The sequence below is a fragment of the Lepisma saccharinum genome, chromosome 3 (assembly GCF_977018435.1).
Source record: "Lepisma saccharinum chromosome 3, izLepSacc3.1, whole genome shotgun sequence".
In the NCBI taxonomy this organism is placed as follows: domain Eukaryota; kingdom Metazoa; phylum Arthropoda; class Insecta; order Zygentoma; family Lepismatidae; genus Lepisma; species Lepisma saccharinum.
The window spans coordinates 25,698,824-25,722,675 of NC_139231.1; the positions used below are offsets into that span (position 1 = coordinate 25,698,824).

The following is a 23,852-nucleotide window of genomic DNA, read 5'->3' on the forward strand; positions in this document are numbered from 1 at the left end:
GTGCCAACAATGGTTGACCAAGCCTCGTTGTTGGAGAATAAGTAAAGATGGATGCCCCCAAACTGCTGTAAACGTGGATGAAACAGTGCAGAAAGTAGAGATTAGGAAGTTCAATAAATTTGGATAAAGTGTGAAAATCCATTGTTATAAGGTGCCAACAATGGAGGAGCAAGATTCATTGTTGGAGAACAAGTAAAGATGGATGGTCCCAAACTGGCTTCAATACACTTCAAACAATGCAGAAAGTTGAGATTCGGAAGGAGACTAAATTTGGAAAACGTGTGAAAATTCATTGTTAAAGGTGCCAACAATGGAAGAGCTTCATCGTTTTAGAATAAGTAAAGATGGATGCCCCCAAACTGCCGAAAATGTACTTGAAACAATAGAAATAAAGTAGATATTTTGAAGGAAACTAAACAAAGGTTAGTAAACAATAGCAGAAGGCAATAAAGGTAAAGGGCATAAAGCTTAACAATTTAATCAACTAACCACTTTGTTTGTTGATTTCTTCATTATTACCTTCATTGCTACGGTAAGTGTTAGATATTATGTGAGTTGGCACCTGGCAATATTGTTTACTCTGTTTTCCGGGCAATAGCCTGTGCAGTATTTTGCTTGTTCTATGCTGTGTTATATTACTGTCATCCCGCGCAGAAAAAGTATGAAGATTGTCATGTTTTTTTACTGTGTTCTGTACATGTTCTTGAGAATATAGTCAAAAGGATATTAGCAGCGAGTCTTTCATTTCTCGATCCAACATTTATTGGCGACCGTGACAGGACCTGTCTTTTCTTTCTGTGTTGGACCGGAGGAGAAGTAAGTGCAAATATCGGAAAAATGTCAACGGACATTGATCGTCTCAAGAAAAGCCGTGCAGTGGCTAGGTCAGCTTTTACACGTGTTTCGGAGAAGATTACAAATGAGTTAGCGATGCAAACTCCGGACAGGAATGTTATTCATGCAAATATCCAGTTGCTTGAAAATAAGGCAAGTGATCTGCATGCGGCTGACATATCTGTTTTTGATTTGATGTTGGAATCGGGTGCTAGTGAAAATGAGTTAGGGAAAGAACAGTCAGTGTCGGATGATTATCAGTGTTTGTTCAACAAGCGACGTATTGAAGTGTCGAACTTTTTGAAGTTGTCGGAAGGAAACTGCTGTCAAGGCGAGTCGTTTTCGGAAGTAAAGAATCGAAGATTCAAGTTACCTAAAATCGAACTGAAGAAGTTTGGAGGGGACTTGAAAGAGTGGTTACATTTTTGGGGACAATTCAAGAAGATCGATGAAGATGATACAATTCCTGCAGAGGACAAGTTTCAGTATTTGATACAAGCGACAATTGAAGGTTCTCGTGCGTGCCAGCTTGTGAACAGTTTTCCACCAACAAAAGAAAATTACCCGAAAGTTGTGCAGTCCATGAAATCACGTTTTGGTCGCGATGATATGCTCGTGGAAGTGTACGTGCGTGAACTGCTAAAATTGGTGTTACAAAAGGTGTTGAACCGTCAAGAAAAAATTTGTTTTAGCACTTTGTATGACACACTGGAGTCCCAACTTCGAGCATTAGAATCGATGGGTGTTACCAGCGACAAATATGCAGCAATGCTGTTTCCATTGGTGGAGTCCAGTCTCCCAGAGGATTTGATGCATGTGTGGCAGAGAAGAACATTGTCTGCTGCTGAGGAAAATAATGAGACAACACCGACCGGAAGACTGCAGTCCCTGATGTCATTCCTGCGAGCTGAAGTGGAAGGAGAAGAACGAATCAACCTCGCAGCAGCTGGGTTTGAATTGGATGGTGCAGCAGTGAAAGTTCGGAAGAAAAGGTGTTCTCCACCGCGTCAGCCTATTATCCCCAGTGCGACAGATTTGTTGAGTGTCAGTGGTGGTAGGGAGAAAAGTTGTGTGTTCTGTGGTGGTAAGCACAGTTCATATGATTGCTTTAAAGCCCACAAAATGTCTCTCTCTGAAAGACAAAAGGTTCTAAAAGATAAAAAGCATTGTTTTGCATGTTTAAAATTTGGTCATTTTTCGAAGAAGTGCAAGGCCAATTTGAAATGTATTGTTTGCAAGAAAAAGCATGTTGTATTGATGTGTCCTAATATTTCAGACAAAGATAATGATTCTGACCATTATTCTGAAGGCAAAGAATCAAATGCTGAGGTAAACAATACACTGATAAACCAACTTGAAAATCCGCATGTATTCATGCAGACATTGGTAGTAGATTTGAAAGGTAACTACAATAGGAGCAGGAATGTGAGAGTTCTTATTGACACAGGTTCACAAAAATCGTATATATGCAAATCTCTTGTAACAGGTACGGGTTATAACTCCATTGGCAAACAAAGTTTGATACATTCGCTATTTGGTGGTACCATGTCTAGTCCTTGTAATCATAATGTTTATAATGTTAAGGTATGTAGCATTGAGAGAGAATATTCGTGCACATTTGATGTTCTTGATCAAGATACAATATGTGGTGAGATTCCTTATGTAACATCAGGTGTTTGGTTAAATGAGCTGAACAAAAGTCAAATAAGGTTAACAGATACTGGTAAGATGAAAGGTCCAGTTGAAATTCTTATTGGTGCGGATGTTTGTGGTAAATTACTGACTGGCCATGTGAAATTAAAGTGTGGTTTAGTGGCTGTGGAAACTCAGCTGGGATGGACACTTATGGGTAAAGTTCCAGGTGAAAACAGAAAATCAGATACAGCTTTGTTGGTATCGAATTTATATGTTGGTGAAGCCGTAGCTGATCTGTGGGAACTGGATACCATAGGAATCAAGGATCCCATTGCCAAGAAGTCTGCGGAAGAACACACACGGGCTGTCAAAGAACAATTTTTGCAGACACTGACATTCAATGCTGAAGGAAGATATGAAGTACAGTTACCATGGAAGGAAGATTGTTCGCCTCTCCCCACCAATAAAGATCTAGCAGAAAAACGACTTTGGTCAACTACACAGAAGTTGAAACAAGAACATCTGTTGCAGAGTTACGATGGAGTGCTACAAGAATGGTTGTTCGAGGGAGTCATTGAGGTGGTTCCAGAGGATGAAACAGAGAATTTTGGCCATTACTTACCCCATCGACATGTAGTGAAAGAGAGCAGTAACACGACAAAAATTAGACCAGTGTTTGATGCTTCTGCTAAAGTAAAAGGACAACCGTCTTTGAACCAATGTTTAGAACCTGGACCCAACTTGATTGCTCTTATTGCTGATATTTTACTACATTTTCGGAAAGGAAAAATTGGAGTTATAGCAGATATTAAACGAGCTTTTTTACAAATTGCTGTACACCCTAAAGATAGAGACTACCTGAGATTTCTCTGGTGGCATGATATTAATACTGGAACGGTTCAAGAATTCAGACATACTCGTGCAGTGTTTGGTGTTACGAGCAGTCCATTTCTGTTGGGTGCTGTTATTGAACATCATTTGGATCAAGCATTGCAGAGTTGTCATTTCGGGAAGGAAGACTTAGCTTATACAGAACATACTATTTTAAAATTACGAGGTTCCTTTTATGTGGACAATTGTGCCACCAGTGTAGACAATCACAAAAATCTCCATAAATTTATAAGAGAATCGCGTGCAGTTATGGCTGAAGCAGGTTTTGACCTTAGAGGGTGGGAGTATTCAGTCCCTCAAAGGGTTGATGAGGACATTAGCCCTACTTCAGTGTTAGGACTCAGTTGGAATCCTCAAGCTGATACATTTACAGTTAATTTGGACATTGAAGATGTTGAGCCCAAGACAGTTTCGAAACGTGTGATATTATCTGTAGCACACCGTATATTTGATCCTATAGGTTTTACTTGTCCAGTGACTCTTCTACCAAAATTGTTACTTCAGCAGACTTGGGCAGAGGGGCTCGGATGGGATGAGCAAGTTAGTGAAGAAATAAGAACACAGTTCTTAAACTGGGTACGAGAATTGTCGATGTTGAAAGAGGTAAGGATACCCAGAAGTTTCATGGGCTGGGATTATGAATCCAATGAACTTAACTCTATGAGCATTCACGTGTTCTGTGATGCTAGCAAAGTGGCATATGCATCAGCAGTTTTCATGAGGGTTGACACAAGGAGAGGTGTTAGCGTACAATTGATTGAGGCAAAGGCACGAGTGGCTCCAAAGAATAGTACAATTCCTCGACTAGAATTGCTTGCCGCGATGGTGGGAGCAAGGCTAGCAACCAGGATTCGTGAACATTTGAATTTAAAAGATAACTCCATTATCTTTTGGACTGATTCTTCTACGGTGCTGACTTGGATTCGACGAGAAGGAGTTTGGGGAGTATTTGTTGGGAACAGAGTTAAAGAAATTAGAGAACTCTCTGATCCCAGTGCATGGAAATATGTACCCAGTGAAATGAATCCAGCTGATTTTCCTTCAAGAGGTTGTGATGCAAGGCAGGTGTTGAGATCCTTATGGTGGGAGGGACCTCATTGGTTGAAAGGGGATCCGTGTGAGTGGCCACCGATGGAGTTTCTTATCAACAAGGAGGAAGTTGACAGAGAAAGAAGGAACGTGCTACCTTCATCAACGATGCTTAGTATGAAAGCTCAAGATGCTGAGTCTAGATGGTATTACAGATATTTCTCTAACTATAACCAAGTGATTAGACTCATTGGATGGATCAAAAGATTTTTGTATAATAGTAGAAATTCTCAGAATCATAGATCTGGAGATCTTGGTGTTTGCGAACTTCAGGAAGCAGAAAATGCAGTATTAAGACTAATACAACAAGAAGCATTCCGAGGAAATAATGACAAATCCCTTTCCTCTTTGTGCACATATGAGGGCAAGGACAAGATTATTCGTTTGAAAACCAAAATTATTGCCAGAGAAGATACTGAAAATTTCAGGCTTCCCATAGTTCTTCCAGCACAACATCCAGTCGTTAAATTGCTGATAATGTATTGGCACAAGAAAGCATGTCATGCAGGTGTAAACATATTACTAAGTATTTTAAGAGAGAACTTCTGGATCGTTCGTGGTAGAAGAGCTGTACGTTCAGTGCTCTCGAAATGTGTTACTTGCAGGAGACACGCAGCCAAACCAATCCAAGCTCTTCCAGCACCATTGCCAGCTGATCGAGTTAGAGATGCTAATGTATTTGAAGTAACAGGTGTGGACTTTGCAGGACCTGTTTATCTTAAAGATGGCAAAAAGGCATGGATATGCCTTTTTACATGTGCAGTATATAGAGCCATTCACTTAGAGTTAAATACTTCTCTATCAACTGGGATTTTTATCCAGGCTTTTAGACGATTCGTGTCAAGGAGAGGCAGACCCTCTGTAATCTACAGTGATAATGGTACCAATTTCAGAGGAACTGAGAATGCATTTATGACACTCGATTGGAAGAAAGTTGAAGAATATTCCACAGCTCAGCGAATCCAGTGGAAGTTCATTCCACCCAGTGCAGCCTGGTGGGGTGGTTTTTGGGAGAGATTGGTTCGTGTCCTGAAAGGTCTGTTGAAAAGAACACTCGGAAAATCAGTTTTGTACTACGAAGAAATGACAACAATCCTCTGTGACTGTGAAGCCATAATTAATTCACGCCCACTTACCTACATGTATGAAAGTGAGACAGAATTAGTTCCTCTAACACCTGCTATGTTCTTACAAGAAATCAGGGAGACGGGTGTACCTGATTGTGACCATGTGGATTCTTCAATGCTCAACAATCGTCTCCGTTACTGTCAGAAGTTGAGACAAGATATCAGGCATCGTTTCAGGAATGAGTATCTTGGACAGTCAACGCAAAAGGCCATAAACAGAGCATGTGGGTCTGTCAGGGTAGGAGATATTGTGTTGATTGGTTTTGACAATATGAAAAGATATAATTGGCCATTGGGTTGTGTAACTGAGATTCTTCCAGGTAAGGATCAAGTGACAAGATTGGTACGTCTGAAAACTTGCCATGGTGAACTACTTCGTCCTGTACAGAGACTGTATCCATTGGAGGTGACTGCAGTGGAGGGTGAAGCAATGAAGAGTTCATTACCTAAACCACAAACCAAAAAGAAAAATCAGAAAGACGTTCTCCCTCCCACTGAAACCAAACCTTGTACCACACGTAGTGGGAGAGAGATAAAATTACCTAAGAAACTATTATTGTTTGATATGCCAACTCAGGTGGGAGGATGTTAGATATTATGTGAGTTGGCACCTGGCAATATTGTTTACTCTGTTTTCCGGGCAATAGCCTGTGCAGTATTTTGCTTGTTCTATGCTGTGTTATATTACTGTCATCCCGCGCAGAAAAAGTATGAAGATTGTCATGTTTTTTTACTGTGTTCTGTACATGTTCTTGAGAATATAGTCAAAAGGATATTAGCAGCGAGTCTTTTATTTCTCGATCCAACAGTAAGTAAAATATCAGAAAATGTTAAAATTATGTACAGTATGTACAATTGTCAAAATAATTACAAAAAATAAAATAAAACATACTGCTTGAAAGAAAATATTAGATTTTATCACTAGGGGACGATTCTTTTTTGCCACGGAGTGTACTTCTTGCAACATTGTATCATGATTCTTTTGTATTTTGCTCAGGTAGGACTCTAAAGTTGTTGTTTTCAAATTGTCCCTCTTAAGAAGGGACATTAGTGGCAATGCCACGTGTTTCTGGAAGTTACAACAGAGAGACTGTTTATGGTGTTGAGTTGCATACATACAGTTAAATTTTAAGCTCTTATAGTGCAGAAACTAAATGCTATCAAGGTAATGTTTATAAGTAAAAGTTACTTGTTTCAACCATTGTCGAAATTGTTTTAGGACACTCTTCGTATGTATATAAAAAACTTTAATGAAATATATGCTTTTGGAACTGAAAAGAAGTTGCAATTTACTTAACAACTATGGTTTTGAACTAGCGCACCATATTAGCATATTTCTATGCATATATCCCTAATTGTGGCTATCCCTAAAATGGTTTGCCTAAATGCAAATTTACCTACAACAATTACATCATTAGATCATTTTTTTCTTCTAACTACATGTGTTGCATTCACTCTGCATCCATCACTAAGAAACATACAAATATAAAATTATGAAAAATAAATGCTTACTTCCCCGGTATATGTGATCATTTCAAATATTAACTCATATTGGAGTTTCATAAAAACTTTCCCAAACTGAAGCATGCATAAACTGATTTAAAACTTATTGATACAATACATCTATATATTTAAAATGCAAATTCAATGTTAGTAACAAGCACCAATATCCCATAAAATATTTTGCAAATTAGTTAAATGCAAAAAATGTATTTTCTTTGAACTTTTTCCCTTCTTTCTTAGATGGGTGAACTAAATTTACAACAGCAGGAAAAAGTATACATTCCATCTGTTCAAAGAAAAGTGATGTGCAACCACACCAATGTTTCTGAAATAAATAATTTTGAAAACTTAAACTTAAAACTTACACAGTCCATCTCCCCAGCAAGAGCAGCATGCATTATGAAAAAACAAATATAGTGACAACAGAAATGTAAATCTTGTGCAACACCAAACACAGACAACCACAACAACAACAACATATAAGAACATCTAAAAGTGTTGCCGTTGCCAATTCTGACTCACCCAAATAACTCCATCTGAAGATCAATGTGGTTGTTTTTTGTTGTCGAGAGAAGTCTGATCGAAAACCAAGAAGAAATCACCACATATTTCAGTTTTTACCATTTGTAATGTTTAGAGAGGGGGAAAAAATCACTTCACCATCAATTTTCAATAGGTTAAGCATTTTTTACTGGGAAATATTTTGACCATTTGCCTAGAACATTAGTACTGCATATCAAATTGAAGCCTATGGCAGAGGTTCCAAAACTTTTTTCATTTCACGGCGCCCGTAGTGTTTCAAGACTTTTCCACGGCACCCTAGTCACAATGTGCGCTTATTTAACACTTGCAGTGTGTTTAGGTTGCTTTCCTTAGTTAAAAAATATACACATATTTCAAATTCAGAAATATTTTACATGTAAAAAGTACTAAAAAAGCAAATATTGGGAACAATCATATCATTTCAGTGAAAATAAACCAGCCACAACTCACCAGGGTGCACAGTTTGAGAACCACTGGCCTATGGTATGGTATTAAATAGTGCTGATGTTCATGGCAGAATGGTGTTAGTACGGTGTGCTTCGATGCCAGGGGTCCCAGGTTCGAATCCCGGACTTGCCATGGGTGCTCTTTATGAGTGTCTCCTCATCATTTTCATCATATCAACTCTCATCCTTATCATCACAATTAGCCAAAAGTGGCAGAAAAATTAGGGTAAATAACAAAAATCAATTCAAAGCATTAAATTGTGTGAAGTTATTTATGTAAATCACACAAGAAAGTTAGAGTCCAAGATTTTGTGATGATGCAATACAAATACGTGTTCTCTAGAGATAAGCCAGGTTAATTCGGTGTTCATTTCCAACATTTTGCTTACATACGTTGATCTCATCATCAAGGAATGTAAGTGGATCACACCATCTTCACTATTGCTGAGATCGAGACTGTGTGCCTTCAGATATCAATATTCATCTCAAAACTTAACAGGTGAAAAAGAAAAAAGAAAAAAAAGGTAAAGTTCAGAAAGTTTTTCCCTGATAAAGATATTTTCTTGATATATCAACCAGGTGAATTCCAGAAAGATTTCCAATGGTGAAGAGTCTTTGTATATAAAACAGCACAATCTTATTTCATGGAGCAATTTTATTTATAGTTTAAAAATATTAAAATTTATTTGAGCCATGCCACATGATAAATTTGATTGCTCAGTTGGATTCATAACTAAAAGGAAATTTCATGCTGTAATAAATTTGCAGAGAAAATTTAAGACAAGGAACAATATGTCTGATTTATTGTTTTTCTTTAAAATCGTATTTTTATTCTTCAATCTAAGAGCCAATCTCGTATATATTTTATTATCTTTGCTGATATAAAAATTTTATGACATTAAAATAAGTTGCTTTCTTTTCAATATTCACCCAAAGTTCTGTTTGCTTTTCATGGAATTTACCATACACTTTAACTTAATAGGCAATATACAAAAAATTCTAGGCAAATGACCCAATAATCAGCAATTTGAAGTGCAAGACAATTGTTTCCTCTATTACTTCCATAGTGTTAACATTGTATTTCATATATCTTTAGCAAGATCATATGACTGATAGTAATAAAGAACACTAGTAACTAACATATTATTTTGTGTTCTATTCGTATGAGCAATTAATAAGTTTATATTAAGACTGTGAGAATAATTCTTAAACCAATTTTCAAAAGAAAATTCATGAATAAATTCTGAATTTTAAACTAATAACTTATCAAATCAACTATATTTTTGTGTTCCTTCACAGAAATAATTTATGCAATATGAAAAATTCTAAAAATTAAACTAATTTTGATAATTTCTCGACAAATTCTAAAATAATCCTGATACAAAGAACACTGAAAAATGATGTTTTTAAATGCTTACACAACCATCGTTTAAGGAATAGAATGAAAGACTGAGAAATAAGCAAAGATTTAAGCATGGAGAATGTTAGATAATGTACATACATAATCTACAACTATGCAAAAAAAATGCAATCCCAGGAAAAAGAAGATAACACATAAAAAGAATAACATCAATTAAAATGTTAATGAAAAGAATCAATTAGAGCAAGTCCTTGAATTGGATGATAAAAATAGGTGTAAAGGAACTACAGGTATCTCTAATAGGCATAAAACATTTAAAAATGCATATGTATGCCATTTATCAACTGCAAAAAAGATAAATTGTCAAAGTGGGAATTGTACCACTTTACCAGATGCTCAATAGAAAATAACTGTAGAGCTAGAATTACAGTAAACTTGCATGATTAATATAGAAAATACCTTGTGAAAGTTGTCCTGCCGATTGGTTTCTGCGAAGCTTGTCTTCTGCATCTTTGCTGTCCAACGATGTAATAGGAACCATGTCATCATCCTCAATCACATTTGAGTAATCCAACCCTTCCTGCATTCTCAATATACCTACAGCTAAATATCTATCTAAGGCATTGCTGAAAGAAAATTAAAAATCTCTTTAACATGAAATAAAATTTTGGAAATAGACACACAAGATACTGAAAATTAAGTGCTTATGTGATAAAATTGATGAAGAAACACTCACAAAGAACACCCATGCCCAGGCTGGGATTCAAATCTGGAACCCCTGGCATCATAACGCAGTGTGCTTACCACTCTACCATGGAGGCTAGCTTCACCGGAAACTGTTTACAATACAATACACTTTTGATCTTGTCATCAAAGGTCCTGGCTTGGGTACGGTTGTTCTTCATGAATACCCATTCATCCATTTAATCTAGTCATCCCTCATCCTCATCATCATGGTTAGCCAAAAGTGTAAGAAAAGCAATGCTCTGTATATAACAAAAATACATTATGCAAAGAAGAACATGGATATATTGACAAGAAAAACATAACATTAGGCAAGATTGGTCATGTGATATTCTCAATAAATGATTCAATGTTTTTAACAACTGTAGATACTCTTGAGAAGCTGAAAGTGCTGGGAATGGTGAAATTTCATCATTTAAAAAATCAATTAAAAATTAGATGTAATTTAGAAAAAATCAATTACCATTATAGATGGTACTTTTATGTCTAAGGGTTATTTCATTTCTACAGGACTTTATTGAAGTTTGTTGTACACAAAACCAAAATTTATTCTTAAATGCTCTCCTGGCTGGCCAATTGATGTAGCAACTAAATTTCACCATATATTTGTTAGTGATTTCTCCACTAAATATGGGAAGCAGACAATAACAACCTTCCACAGTACGAAAAATATGGCCAAAGATATTTCTTCCTTGCATGACAGCTTATGCAAACAAAGTAATACATTTACTAGTGCAGAATAAAGTACAGGGTGTCTACCAAATAACAGATCCAAAATTCTTGACTTTTTCTTGACCTTTCTTTCTTTTCCTTGACTTCCCTCCAGTGACGGCTGACCAAGTGCAACAAGTGCAGGTGTTTTCACCTAATTTTCAATTTAATATTGACATTTTTCATTTGCTTGTTAAATTAAACTATTTCCCAGCAGAACGCACACGATAATAGTCAAATAATATGCCACTCGGCGCTACGCACGTGAAGAGTTTGTTGTAGCCTAAACAAACCAAGAGCAGACGCCGCCAGGTCGCGGAAGACTTTAGCCGGTTGTCATGGCAACGGTGACGTCACCTAGCATTGGAATTGAACGGGTGTCGCCATCTAGGTGCAGCAGTTCTCTCGTCGACAGAAAACATTGCATCCAGTGGTTGTGGCAAAACCGTTGCGTTCTCACGAGATCTTGTTCCGCGTGTGTGTTTTGCGTTTCCTATCGTGTGTTGTGTTCATGTGTTGAGCTGTGGTTTGTACAATGAACCCAGTAAATGACTTAGTGTGTAATTTGTTGCAGACAGCATTTTCGAGATGGACGGATGAAGACAAAAAATACGTTTTAAATTGTGGGGGGCCCACTGACACTTACTATTTGTTTTTCATTGAGCCGCTACTGCTTCCCTCCCTTTTCCTTAACATTTATTTAATCGCCCGCTACTCAATTAAGAAAATTAAGAAAACATATATTTTTATTCAATGAAAAACCTCTATCACAAGGCCGGTTAAGATGAAAACTGAAGCTGTACTTTAGAACTGAACTGCATATTTAGAAGTTTCCTGTACAAAAGCATGGTATATGAATTATATGCTGATAATGCTGATATGTCTATATCATCCAATACTGTCCCATCCTGTTAAGAATTATGGTATTATTCAAACCACATATTACTGAAACCCAACTAATGATCATTTCTTTAGTGAAGAAATTATAAGCTGAAATGCTCAGCTCACTGCATCCTTATTGCAGAAGGCAGAAAGAGTCTAATCACACACTAAACTTTACATGTACGAAGAATTTCCTTATACATTTTTTTAGACACATTTGAGGATTGGGATTTACTATGCCACATATGTATAATACATCCCTATTGCATGCAAGGATCAGTATAATCAAAAATCATCTATGATAAAAATATAATACTCACTGTATTACATTGAAATATTCTCGCAATTCTTCTCTGTCGCAAGTTTGCCAATCCCCTTTGAAACCCATAAGGATCATGTTTGGACGGAGTTTCCCAAGGCCAGCCAGCTGCATAAGAGATTCTGTGGCAGTTTCAAAATTGGCATCTTCAACCAGGGAGTAGAAAGCCTTTACCTTGTGACTACGTAACCACGTGTAGGCTTTTCTCGTTAAGGCATTGTGAACTCTCTGAGAGTGTGATCCATGCTGAAAGAAGTAGAAATAGTACATAAAATTAGTGTACTATGACCATTCACATGTCAGCACAGCTTCACTTAATCAAGGAAACTAACTAAAGTTGAGAGCGGAAGACCAGTGAGTTGACACAACTTGGAAAGAAGGCAACATCAGACCTCTCTCTCTCTCTTTGTTCAGTATCACTATAAATCTCTACATGCAACAGACAAATATCACAGGTCTGGCCAACTTAAAAGCAAAGTATGATATATTTTCATGAGCCAAACAGTAACCATTAGTAATGTACTCACACTCATATTTCTTCATGAAGATTTGATATGTCCAGTGGCGGCGATTGGCTTCAAAAACTGGAAGGGAAGGTGCGAAAATGGGGGGAGGGGTAGAGGAAGAATATTTCCCTTTGTAGATAAGGTTTAGCATAATGAGGGGGCAAGAGTAGCGAAAAGTGAGGGGTTTAGGCAACTGCCTCCTCTTGCCCCCCTAATTGCCGCCACTGGATATGCCTTATCTAATTATAAAATATAATGTTACAAAATATTACTGGAAAACAATTACTTATTCAAAACATTTGGAATTCTAATAATTTATAGGGAAACTGATAAGAATTTTTTACTGATACTGATAAAGTAGCAACATGAAATTTAGTGATACCAACTCTGCTGATGGAATATAAAATTGCAAATGTTCAATCCTTTAGTTCTTGGGTGTAACAATGTGGGTTTTCAAGTGTGCGCTTTTCAAATGTGTTGTGATGCACATAAAAGATTGTAGGACAACCATGCATCATAGACATTTTTTAAATTTCTTTTCATTCTTTTTCTTTATGAAAAAAGAATCAGGCTTTTATGTGAAGAAAAATGTTGGTATCCCCTTCCCCAATAAACAAAATTACAAGAAGAATAAAATGAAAATTTTACCCCTGTGGCCCCACAATAAAGTAGAGTGAATACAAAAATTGTAAAATGTAGTACTTTTATGATCCTACAACCATGTGAAGTTGAGTTGAAAATTGTTCAATATTTATCATAAAAATATAAACAATTGTATTATGCAATACTAAAAAGAATCAAGATATATGCTGACAATTAATGTAGCTGAGCAGTACACTAAGTAAATACTGTTGAATTATAGGTAGCATAAGTAGATATATATATATTCTATAGTCACTGTGTGCAAATATGGCTCCTCTAAAGGTCAAAATAGAAAATGAAACTGTGTATCTAAACATCTGCTTTACAAACCCAGGATAAAAGAATTACATTGACATATTCAAAGAAAAAATAAGAAAATGGCAGAATTTTGGACTAAATTACAGATATTTATAGAAATATTGGATCAATAATATGACTGGCAATTCAAAAAAATGATATTAATATGGTCAAAATCTGCTCAGATTGATAGAGTAGTGATTATCTCTACGTAAGTACTCAGTAAGATAAAGAAGTCTCATACACATTGAGATGTTTCAGTAAACTCCAGATCAAAATCAATTTTTTAAAAAAGTTGTAGCAGGAACTTACCCTAGTGAATAAATACGAGTACTGTATACACACTACTTTAATTCTTACCTTTAGAATATGACCACATATTAGAAGAGAAAGCTTCTTCGTTATCAAATTGCCAAAATCAACAAGAGGTGGACGAGCATTTGGCATGCCACACAACACAAGAATTTGTGGACGGTAATTTTTAACGTGTTCTTCTACCCAGTTCAATTCTTGTACAGATTTTAAGGCCGAGTTGTAGGAATGAGCTTGTGTTGAAGAACCCCAGTTCACCTCTGGAATTGAAATGATGAAATGAGTACAGAAGACATCAACAATCTGTCAGAAACGCAACATCATTAAATATTAATTTAGGGAAACTTCATGCCAAGATGGCAAGCAAAATGTGACATGGCACTTGAAAACGTAGCTTAAGAAACACATGCGAACTTTCACACTAGAGTGGTGTAACATGCTGCATATGCCACTTGTCACTTGGGTCTCACCCAGACCAGAGCATTTTTTCAACAGTGTGCATTGCAATGTGCAATGCATGCATGATTAATCCATTTTTTTTCACACTGGAGATGAAAGTGGCTATTTTGCTGTGTACAGTCAGTGATGAAATTTCAGTTGTAATTTTGGTGTAAAAACCTCATGTCATGTCAACCTCATTTGTCCCTTGTCACTTTGTCACTTCAATGTGAAATCTTGCTTATACATTACATGCAAAGCTTAAATTTTAAATCAGAGAACATCAATGTATCCATGCTTTAGCATATGGTAAGCAAAACTTCTAATGGTGAAGATTTTCTCGGAATTACCAGCTTCCGAGCTTTCAAGAGATAATGTCACTCTAATCTTCACGAGATTGAAGATCAGAATGATGTCAGCTCTCAAAAGATCAGAAGCCCACCTGGAAATTAGCTAGCTGATATCCTGAGAAAACCTCTTTACCTTTTGCCACCAGGAAAGCTTCAAGAATTTTTTCTACTTCTACTAAGTTTTAAAATTAATGTACAAAATGATACAAATATACTGAACTTAGAACAGGTGTAACCATATCTTCCAATTGTGTTTCAAATCAAAACATGTCAAAAGCAGGACATTTATAAGTAGAAAAAAAAGGGAGCATTTAAATCTATATACTCTGTCCAAGCTAACTGTGGAGCAGGCAAACGAAAACAAGTCTCTACGCAAGTAATGATGCGAGACGGCTCCACCAATGAAGACGCGAGAGAGACAGAATTGCATGGAGTGGGGGAAAGCGACTGCAGTTACCAGCCTTCCCAGCAGCGTGTACTGCTTCACTCTGGCCACTCGATTTGCTTCTCTGACGCTATGCGCAGACTTGCTACACAGTTAGCTGGGACAGGGCATAGTTTGAGGTTGTGTCCTAAGAGGAAATGATTTGAAGATGACAAAGAAAGGGTAACATCTGAATGTGTTTTTCTAAAGTAAAAAGGTGGTCGAAGTTTGATTTAAGTCCACTTTACACACAGATAGGCTAATCAGAACTTGACCTACAGTTTAAAGTGGGATCCAAGCCAATATGTGCCTGCATCATGAATCTAATAAAGAACTCCTTGATTTGTGTTAGTATGCAATGTTAATTGGACATTATCAATTGTCTAGTGCTTTTAACTATACTTATTCTAACAATAATAGAATAAGTATAGTTTAAAGCACTAGACAATGGATAACATCCAATTAATATTGCATGCTTGTAGAGTCATTGTTACTAACATTCAGAGAATTCTTGATTTGTATTTTACATTTTTGCTTTTTGACTTCAATTATCTGCAAATTTAGTGAAACACACACACATGAACATAAAATAATCTTAGTCAAGAAGACCATTAGGTCAGAGTAAAAACATTTAAAGATCAAAAGACATGATACAAGCATAAGGAGTTAGAATTTATCAATGTAATAGTGAGAATAAAAGTGACAAATTCATTGACATTTGCAACGGAATCTTTCTTTTTTAGACCAGTGCTGCTCAGGAACACTGTTCAAAGTACAACCATTAAGAAACTCAATTTAAAGCCATTTTAAAACATATTAATATTATTACTATTATGGCCACCTGGGTGGCTGAATGTATTGAGTGGTTGATTCATTATCTTGCAAGGTTTGAGTTCTATCCTGGGCCTAGGTGTTCTCCCTTTGTACTATTTCTACAGGTATTTTTGTATTATTGTTATTTTATGTCGCTTTTCTGCCAGGATTCTAACCCAAGAACTTCAGTGGCTTGAACATCAAGCCAGTGGGGTGTTCCTTTATAAATGTCTCTAATCTAAGTATCACCTAATCATCTTCAATCCTCATCACTTTAATTAACTAAAGGAGGTACAAAAAGTTATATAAAATAAAAATATATATTGTTCTTTATACTTATTTTCATCCAAACATTTTGAAAACTATATCTGTCTTCATTTTCAGGGGTGGGTTCCATCATTGGAATCAAAACAAACACAATGATTCAAATTCCAATAAAATCCAACACTATTATTACATATATTTATAAAAAATTTCTAAGTAGCATTACCACCCTAAATATTGACATAACTTAAGAGTTAATTAAAAAATTTATGAAAGAAAATAAATTTACCTGGTTTACGATAGGACACGTACAGATACAGAGTAATAACAACAACAAAAGTAATTAAAGCTGTCCACCAAGAAATCAAGAACATGACAGCAATGCAGAGCAGAGTGCCTGCAAGACTGACCCAAGCATTGTAATACTGAAAAGAAAACAAAATTAGATTATATCAATATGTACTCAGAGTGAAGAAGTATACAAATATCAATGGCATCTTTATAAGTAAACAATCAAAATTAGATTACACATTAAGTTTATTGCATGCAATCAAAGAATATAACTTCCTATGATAATAATATTTTATCCCAACCATTCATCAACTGTTCACATGTAGTTGCAACAGTTAACCAATAACATAGGAATACAGTTTAAGGCTGCATTGTTGTTGCAGCCAAAATGTTCCTAATGAAAAGATTCTCTTGGGATATCAACCAGACACTTCTAGATATGCTTCCAAACCTTAAATTCCATTTTCATGGATTAATAAAGTACAGAGATGTGTGTGAAACCAGTTTTTACGTATTTGGTGTGGGAAGAGACTGGTGTAGGTGGTGTGTCAATTTAACTCATCCAAACCAAACACATAAAAAAAAAAAACTGGTTTCACATGCATCTCAGCACTTCACTCCCTGAAGACAAAAGTGAAGTTAGCTTGGAAGCATATCTGGAATTGACTTGGTGATATCTTCATTATATGATGCCAGGAAAGCGTCAAGAAAAGTATTCCTACATTCATGTGAATAAGAGCCGAATAGAAGGTCAGAATGCATTAATTATCTTTATTTTTACATTGATGAAACTAGATAGTTTTTATTCACCTTCAGAATGTACATTCATGGTTTCGTCATAACTTTTATGTTATGGTTGAAACCTTTGACTGACAATTGAAACCACAACAGTTCATCTGAGAAAAGTTTATGACTGCTGACATGGAGAAAATTATTCAATTTTACATAAACTTCAGTATTTCAACATGAATAATTGATATGCGACATGTCATATTCTTGGATGTAATTTGCTTATAAGAAAATAAAGTGTTCAGTTTGCAATTGAATGGGTGAGAGAAAGAAGGAACAGATTCCACAGAGTGTAATTTTTTGGAAATCAACGAAATAGTTATGGGGCTCAAAATACTGTATTAATTAAAAAACTTTCTATTGTGAAATTATAATACAAAGCTCTGACAATAATTCTAAAGCAATACTTTTTGTAAATTGTTAATACATAAATAGACACAGTTATAAAAACAACGTGTAATGTTTTCACATCGTGTAATGCTTTCCTTTTGGCTCTCACTTGAACGTAGCAAGAAATAAATGTAGTATTTTAAAATTACAGCCAAGTTATTAGTTGATATAACATTATTATGAATGCAAGATAAGTGTTCTGACCAAAAAAAATATTTATTTACAATTATTAATAATAAATTTTGACTAACACAACATTTTCTTCAAATAGGGGTTGTATTTTGCCAGATCTTCTTCAAGCTGACAGTACTCATTCTCATAGAATAGGACAGTGGATCTTGAGCTCATGTAAGGTTGCATGTATGTGTATAAATCTAGGTTCCATCAGCTTGAAAAATTTCATGGAAACTACCTCGAAACATCACCAGAAAAATACAAGTCATTTTCAAAATAAGTCTTATCGTATTGTTTAGTACTGGTTTGAAAAAGATGGAGATAAAAACTTAAAATTTTCCAATGAATAAAGGCCTGGAAAGAAACTCAGTTTTTAAAAGGGCATTTTTTAACCCTTCCATGTTACACACTACTCAACAATGAAAGGTGTCTGCCAGGCCTTGGTTCTGATATTGGCAATAAAAATAAGCTACACAGTTCTCTAGATGGTCTAACCTGTAACTTAATTTCTTAAGTATGATTAATGATAAAGTCACAAACCTTAAATGCCGGCCTCCAACCTGGGGTCTTTGATATAGAGGCATTGAATACTGAGAAATTTATTAAGGCATATGCGGCCAAGAAGAAGTTGGACAGCAATGGAGCAATGGCATTCAGTTGAGCTGGATAAGAAAAAACAATCTCAAATGGTGTGTAAATGTAAATTAAAGAGTAATTTTTTTTTTCTGTTTTACATGATATTTATTAAAACACATAAAATACAAGAAAGTAGAGGTGATCCAAGCACTAGACTTATGTATCATATTGGTGTATCGCTAATTTAGACTATCACTCGACCTCAGTGGCAGAGTGGTTAGCACAGCAAGCTACAACACCAGGGATTCCAGGTTCAAATCTCGACCTGGTTATGAGTGTTCTTTGTGAGTCCCTTCATCAATTTCATCATATCATCACTCATTCGCATTTGTGCAATTAGCAAAACTGGAAGAAAAGCAAACTAAAATAAACCAAATCAATAAAAAACTAATTTATACTATCCAACGTTGTTGCATTTTCATATCTTGCTTATTTTACGTATATAATGATTTTTCTCCACTGCAATCAATATTTCACAGTCACATTTGTGTAGAAAAACTACTTCAAAATCTCTAATTAAGAGCTATTTTCTTTTTATGTAAGGATGAACTGATATCAACCAATACTGATATCACTGCCAATACTCCCACCAATTCCCACTGACACTGTTATTTGTAAATTGTAACAATTCAAAGTTGTTCAGAATAGTCATAATTTTGCATAATTTTCAGGATATGTAGACTCTGCAAAAATATTGTGTGGAAATTTCTGCCACTTAGACCTAATGTGATCAGCTACTGAGCTAGCTTCAAGCATTAGTATTGGTATCAGTGGTAACAGTATCAAGACCAATAACGGTATTTATTCAAAGTGATGTCGAACAAGTGCTATTTAATATGAATCACCGTAATCCTTAAAGTGAAGAATGCAACTAATCAACCAATCATTAAGCATGCATGTTTGATTACATGCATATATGTTTATTTTGACAGATTTTTATTGTCGACTAAACTACTTATACTTACCGATAAGAATACATCCAAAAGAAATGAAGAACACAAGGACATATCCTCTCACAGGGTCATTATTAGCACCATAGCCAGCTCCAAAGAAGCCAATCAAAGGATACAGTCTATCTATTGCAAGTGCCTGAAAAAAAAGAAAACATAATTATATTTATGTGTATCTTAATATGGAGAAAAAATACAGTAGAATTATGATTTTACATTCTCTTGCATTATACATTCAATCTTAATCGTCTCGATAATATAATTTTACCAGATTTTACATTTTCCTACATTTTAAGTTTTTCGTCTTGATCTCGTGAAAAACATAAAATTGAGGTTCTACTGTATGTAAGTTTTTAATCACATTGGCACTCTCTTTAATATATTACTACAATTGAATACTCTGTGTATGAGCAATAATATATTGAAAGTACCACTGGCAATAGTGGACCTTTGAACATATACTGAGCATGTATCATCTTTCAGTTGAGGGACAGAGAGGCTACAATTGCTTGGTCCACAGCCGTGGTCTATGGGTAATGTAAAGTTCTTCCTTACTGTCCAATGTCAATGCATTCATTGAATGCTAATGACAAGGGGCATTTATACACCTTCTTTGTAACTGATCAGCAGTGGTTGATTCATGATGAACTGTTTGGATTTTTAACCACATTTTAAGCAACGTTTTCGAGACTCATTCTGTCTTCAGGGTAGTATATTGTGTTATGTGGTCAAGTGTAGGTAGTCCCCAAGCACACAATGTGTTTTGGGAAAGGAGTCAATATGAGAATTAATGCCTGGGAGGCATTAACCTCCACTAACAACAATATGGTGAAGCCTTGACCACCATAAAATAATCCTGCTTTGCATGTGTTCTTCTTCACTAATTTAATTTCAATGTGTCTAAAAAAAAATGGAGAGTAGTGTGTTTGCCGTGTGTAGCTGAGCGCCAAGAAGAATACAGATAGGTAAGTGTAAACTGAACATTTGTAAGCAAAAGTGATTAGTGAGGACTCTTCAACATATGAAGGATCATTAACAATTATTTTCGTAAACGAAACTGCTGTTATTCCTTCTGTAACATGAAAATAATGGAGGGCACGCCGACCTGTAACAACTGTGTGGAACTGCTCAAGTCAAACCAAAATCTCCTCCGGAAACTCTCTTCGAAAAACGAGATAATTAAATTACTGGAAGCAGACGTAAGAGAGGCAACGGAACAAGAAAATAAGAGACAGTACACACAACATACTGCACAACGAGAACATACCTGGAGCCAAGTGGTAAAATCAACACGCAAAGCGAAAACTAGCACCCATTCGGCACACAGCCGAGACACAGGTTATTCACCAGTCAACTCGTTTCAGCATCCCAACCTTTTTGGAATATTAAGAAATGAAAGTGTAGAAATAAGAAGAAGCAATGCGATACAATACAATGTACAACATTCAAAGGCAAGAAAACAAACGAAAGAGAACAAATCCAAGAAGCCAGGTCACGGTGACTGTGAAAGTAATTTTTGTCCTACCTTCCAGAAATCTCGAGAAAAAAACTGCAATGCTTCAGACCCAAGAATGAAAAAAATTGCGATATTTGGAGACAGCCATGGATGAAACCTAGCACCAATTAACAGTATACTTGACCCAAATAAATTGTGTAGTGGTAGTGTGAAGCATGGTGCAATCCCCCAAAAAGTGAAGTACAGGAGTATATTACCGGAGAACATGATAGTCTCAAGAAGAAAGAAGAAGTGTCTACAGATTTGCCTTGCCCAAATAGTGATTGTGAAAGTTAATCAATTCTCTCTCTCTCTCAAAGGAAAAGTGAAAAGTGAAGTGTGTGATGTGCTCTGTAATGTTATCAACCAACCTAACCTAGAAAGTTCAATTAAAAATACTCCACGTACATCAAGAAGGGAAAGGCGGATTCCAAAAAAATTTAATGATGATTTTTTATGGCAAAAGATAAAATATTTGTAAAAGTGAAAAATAACCCAATCAACCATCATAATCATATGCAATATGCAATCCACACCAAATACCTCCCCATCACCTGCAAAAAATGCTAACACACCAGATTCAATATTGCAAGTAAAGTATAAATAATAAAAATATGCAAAATCTAATGACAAGTAACTTTCTTCTGACAATTATGCACAATAACGTACAATCTGCCACCAATAAAATAGAGCTCATAGAATTATCCCTACATGAATTCCAACCTGACATTCTGACATTGACTGAATGTGGTCTCACTGAAGACGAATCACAATTTTACACCCTAGAAGGATATAGCTTGGTGTCAAAATTTACCAGGGAGGAACACAAAAGTGGAGGTATTGCCCTATATACAAAAAACTAGCTTGACAAGGACAAAAGAGAAGTTAAGTGGCTTCAACCATTATGCAACGAAATGGTGTTTGAAGATGCTGAAATTGAAGTTAATATAAATAATCATATTTATATAATAATAACATTATATAGATATATCCCTAAGCTGTAATATGAATGATTTTCTTTCAAAATTAGATGTTGTGTTACCAAGGCTAACACTGCCAAATTGCAATGTCATAATTCTAGGTGACATAAATATCGATCTCCTTCAAAGCAATACAAAAAGTAAAGAGTATATAGATCTTCTTAAATCTCATGGGCTTAATCAAATTGTAAAAAAACCCACCAGGATAACACGCACTAATGAAACTCTCATAGATCACATTAGCACTAACATGCCTTCTGACATGATAAAAGTGAGAGGTAATCCACAATTTAATGTCTGATCACACAGCACAACTAATACAAGTAAACCTGCCCACAAACCATAATATAACAAAAAGATATGCAATAGAATGCAGAAATATTAATGAAGATAATATCAGATATTTATCCTATCTTCTAAAAAAAGAAGAATGGACATATGTGTACCAATCAGATACTACAGAAAAAAAATGGGAAAATTTAATAAACACTCTTGTGTATTATGTCCTCTAAAAAAGAAATATATATATATATATTTAAATAAAATAAATAAAGATTGGGTCACAAACAAAATTCAGCAGAAAAAATTTGAACTAAAGAGTATCCATGACAAATTCGTAGCTGCCAAATAAAAAACTTATAATGATATGTATAAAAGTAAGAAAAAAAGAGTACGAAAAATTAATCAAATCTGAGAAAGCTAGCCATTTATCACAAAAAATAAAAAGCAATAGCAATAAATCTAAAATCATATGGGATATACTAAACAAGCAACGAGGGAAAAATAACAAAAAAATAAAGAAAATATCTCACTAGCTATAAATGGAACTGAGGTAAAAGATCCAGAAACCATAGCAACAATATTCAATAACTGTCTTGTGAATGACAACCCAAACACTAGTTTGCAAACAAAACACAGTGAAAATTCGGGATGACACACTAATGCCATTCAAAACTCTATGATACTGGAATAAATAAGTATAATTGACCTTGAGAAAGCTATTAATTCCCTAAATAACAAGAAATAATGTGATATTGATGGTTGGTTCAACTATCTAGTAAAAAAAATGTACACCCTGTCTCCTCCTGCCTCTACAATTTGCTATAAACTCATCAATAAGAAATGGTATATTCCCAAAGATCTTAAAAAAAGAGCATCATAAAACCGATATACAAAAAGGGGCCTAAAACAGACCCCTTAAATTACAAACCAATAGCAATTAATTCACCCTTCTCTAAAATTCTCGAAAAAATAATCTCCAATAAAATCCATGATTTTTGCTCCAAATTTAATATTGTAAATAAATATCAGCATGGTTTTCAAAAAGACAAATCAACTAATTCTGCAACTGCACAGTTTATAAAAATAATTACTGAAGCCTTGGAGGACAATGAAATTCCCAGCACAGTATTTCTAGATCTGTCCAAAGCATTTGACTCTCTCAACCACAACACACTTATGTATAAACTGTATAGTTTAGGTATCCGAGGTGGCACAGTTAACTTAATTAAATCATTTCTCTCTGATCGAATACCATGCACTCAAATTGAGCACGTAGATAATTCATCCATTAAAACTTTCTACTCCAGATACAAATCGTCAAAGATAGGTGTCCCTCAAGGATCTATACTTGGTCCATTATTATTCATTCTTTACATCAATCACATACCGAAGAACAACATGACTCAAACTATCACCTATGCAGATGACACCAACATAATATGTAGAGCAAAAACAAAAGAACAATTAGAAATTCAGACTTACATCTCAATTAATCAAATAACCCAGTACTTGAACACTAATAGCCTAAATGTAAACCATCAAAAAACAAATTACACGATTTTTAACCCTGGCAACAAGAAGAACTTTGATAACTTGACGGTTTACTTAGATGAAAATGAAATAGAGTATGCTAACCATGTAAAATTTCTAGGATTGGTCATCGATGATACATTAAATTGGGCATGTCATATTGACTATATCTGTGAAAAACTCACAAAAAATCTTTATCTATTGA

General features: G+C 35.3%; 1 protein-coding gene across 4 annotated transcripts in view; it reads right to left on the bottom strand.

Moving 5' to 3' along the window:
* LOC145984942 (bumetanide-sensitive sodium-(potassium)-chloride cotransporter-like) overlaps positions 1-23,852 on the bottom strand; it is a 418,353-nt gene that overhangs the window by 21,028 nt on the left and 373,473 nt on the right. For 2 of the 4 annotated variants that reach the window (XM_083118362.1, XM_083118360.1), the window contains exons 10-16: positions 19,376-19,499; positions 18,315-18,436; positions 16,420-16,555; positions 13,890-14,101; positions 12,086-12,330; positions 9,888-10,054; positions 7,602-7,655 (exon numbers count right to left, since the gene is read on the bottom strand). In XM_083118362.1, coding sequence (XP_082974488.1) covers positions 7,602-7,655; positions 9,888-10,054; positions 12,086-12,330; positions 13,890-14,101; positions 16,420-16,555; positions 18,315-18,436; positions 19,376-19,499 — 1,060 coding nt within the window. The remainder of the gene's footprint in view (positions 1-7,601; positions 7,656-9,887; positions 10,055-12,085; positions 12,331-13,889; positions 14,102-16,419; positions 16,556-18,314; positions 18,437-19,375; positions 19,500-23,852) is intronic. The other 2 variants (XM_083118364.1, XM_083118363.1) reach the window with 1 other exon arrangement.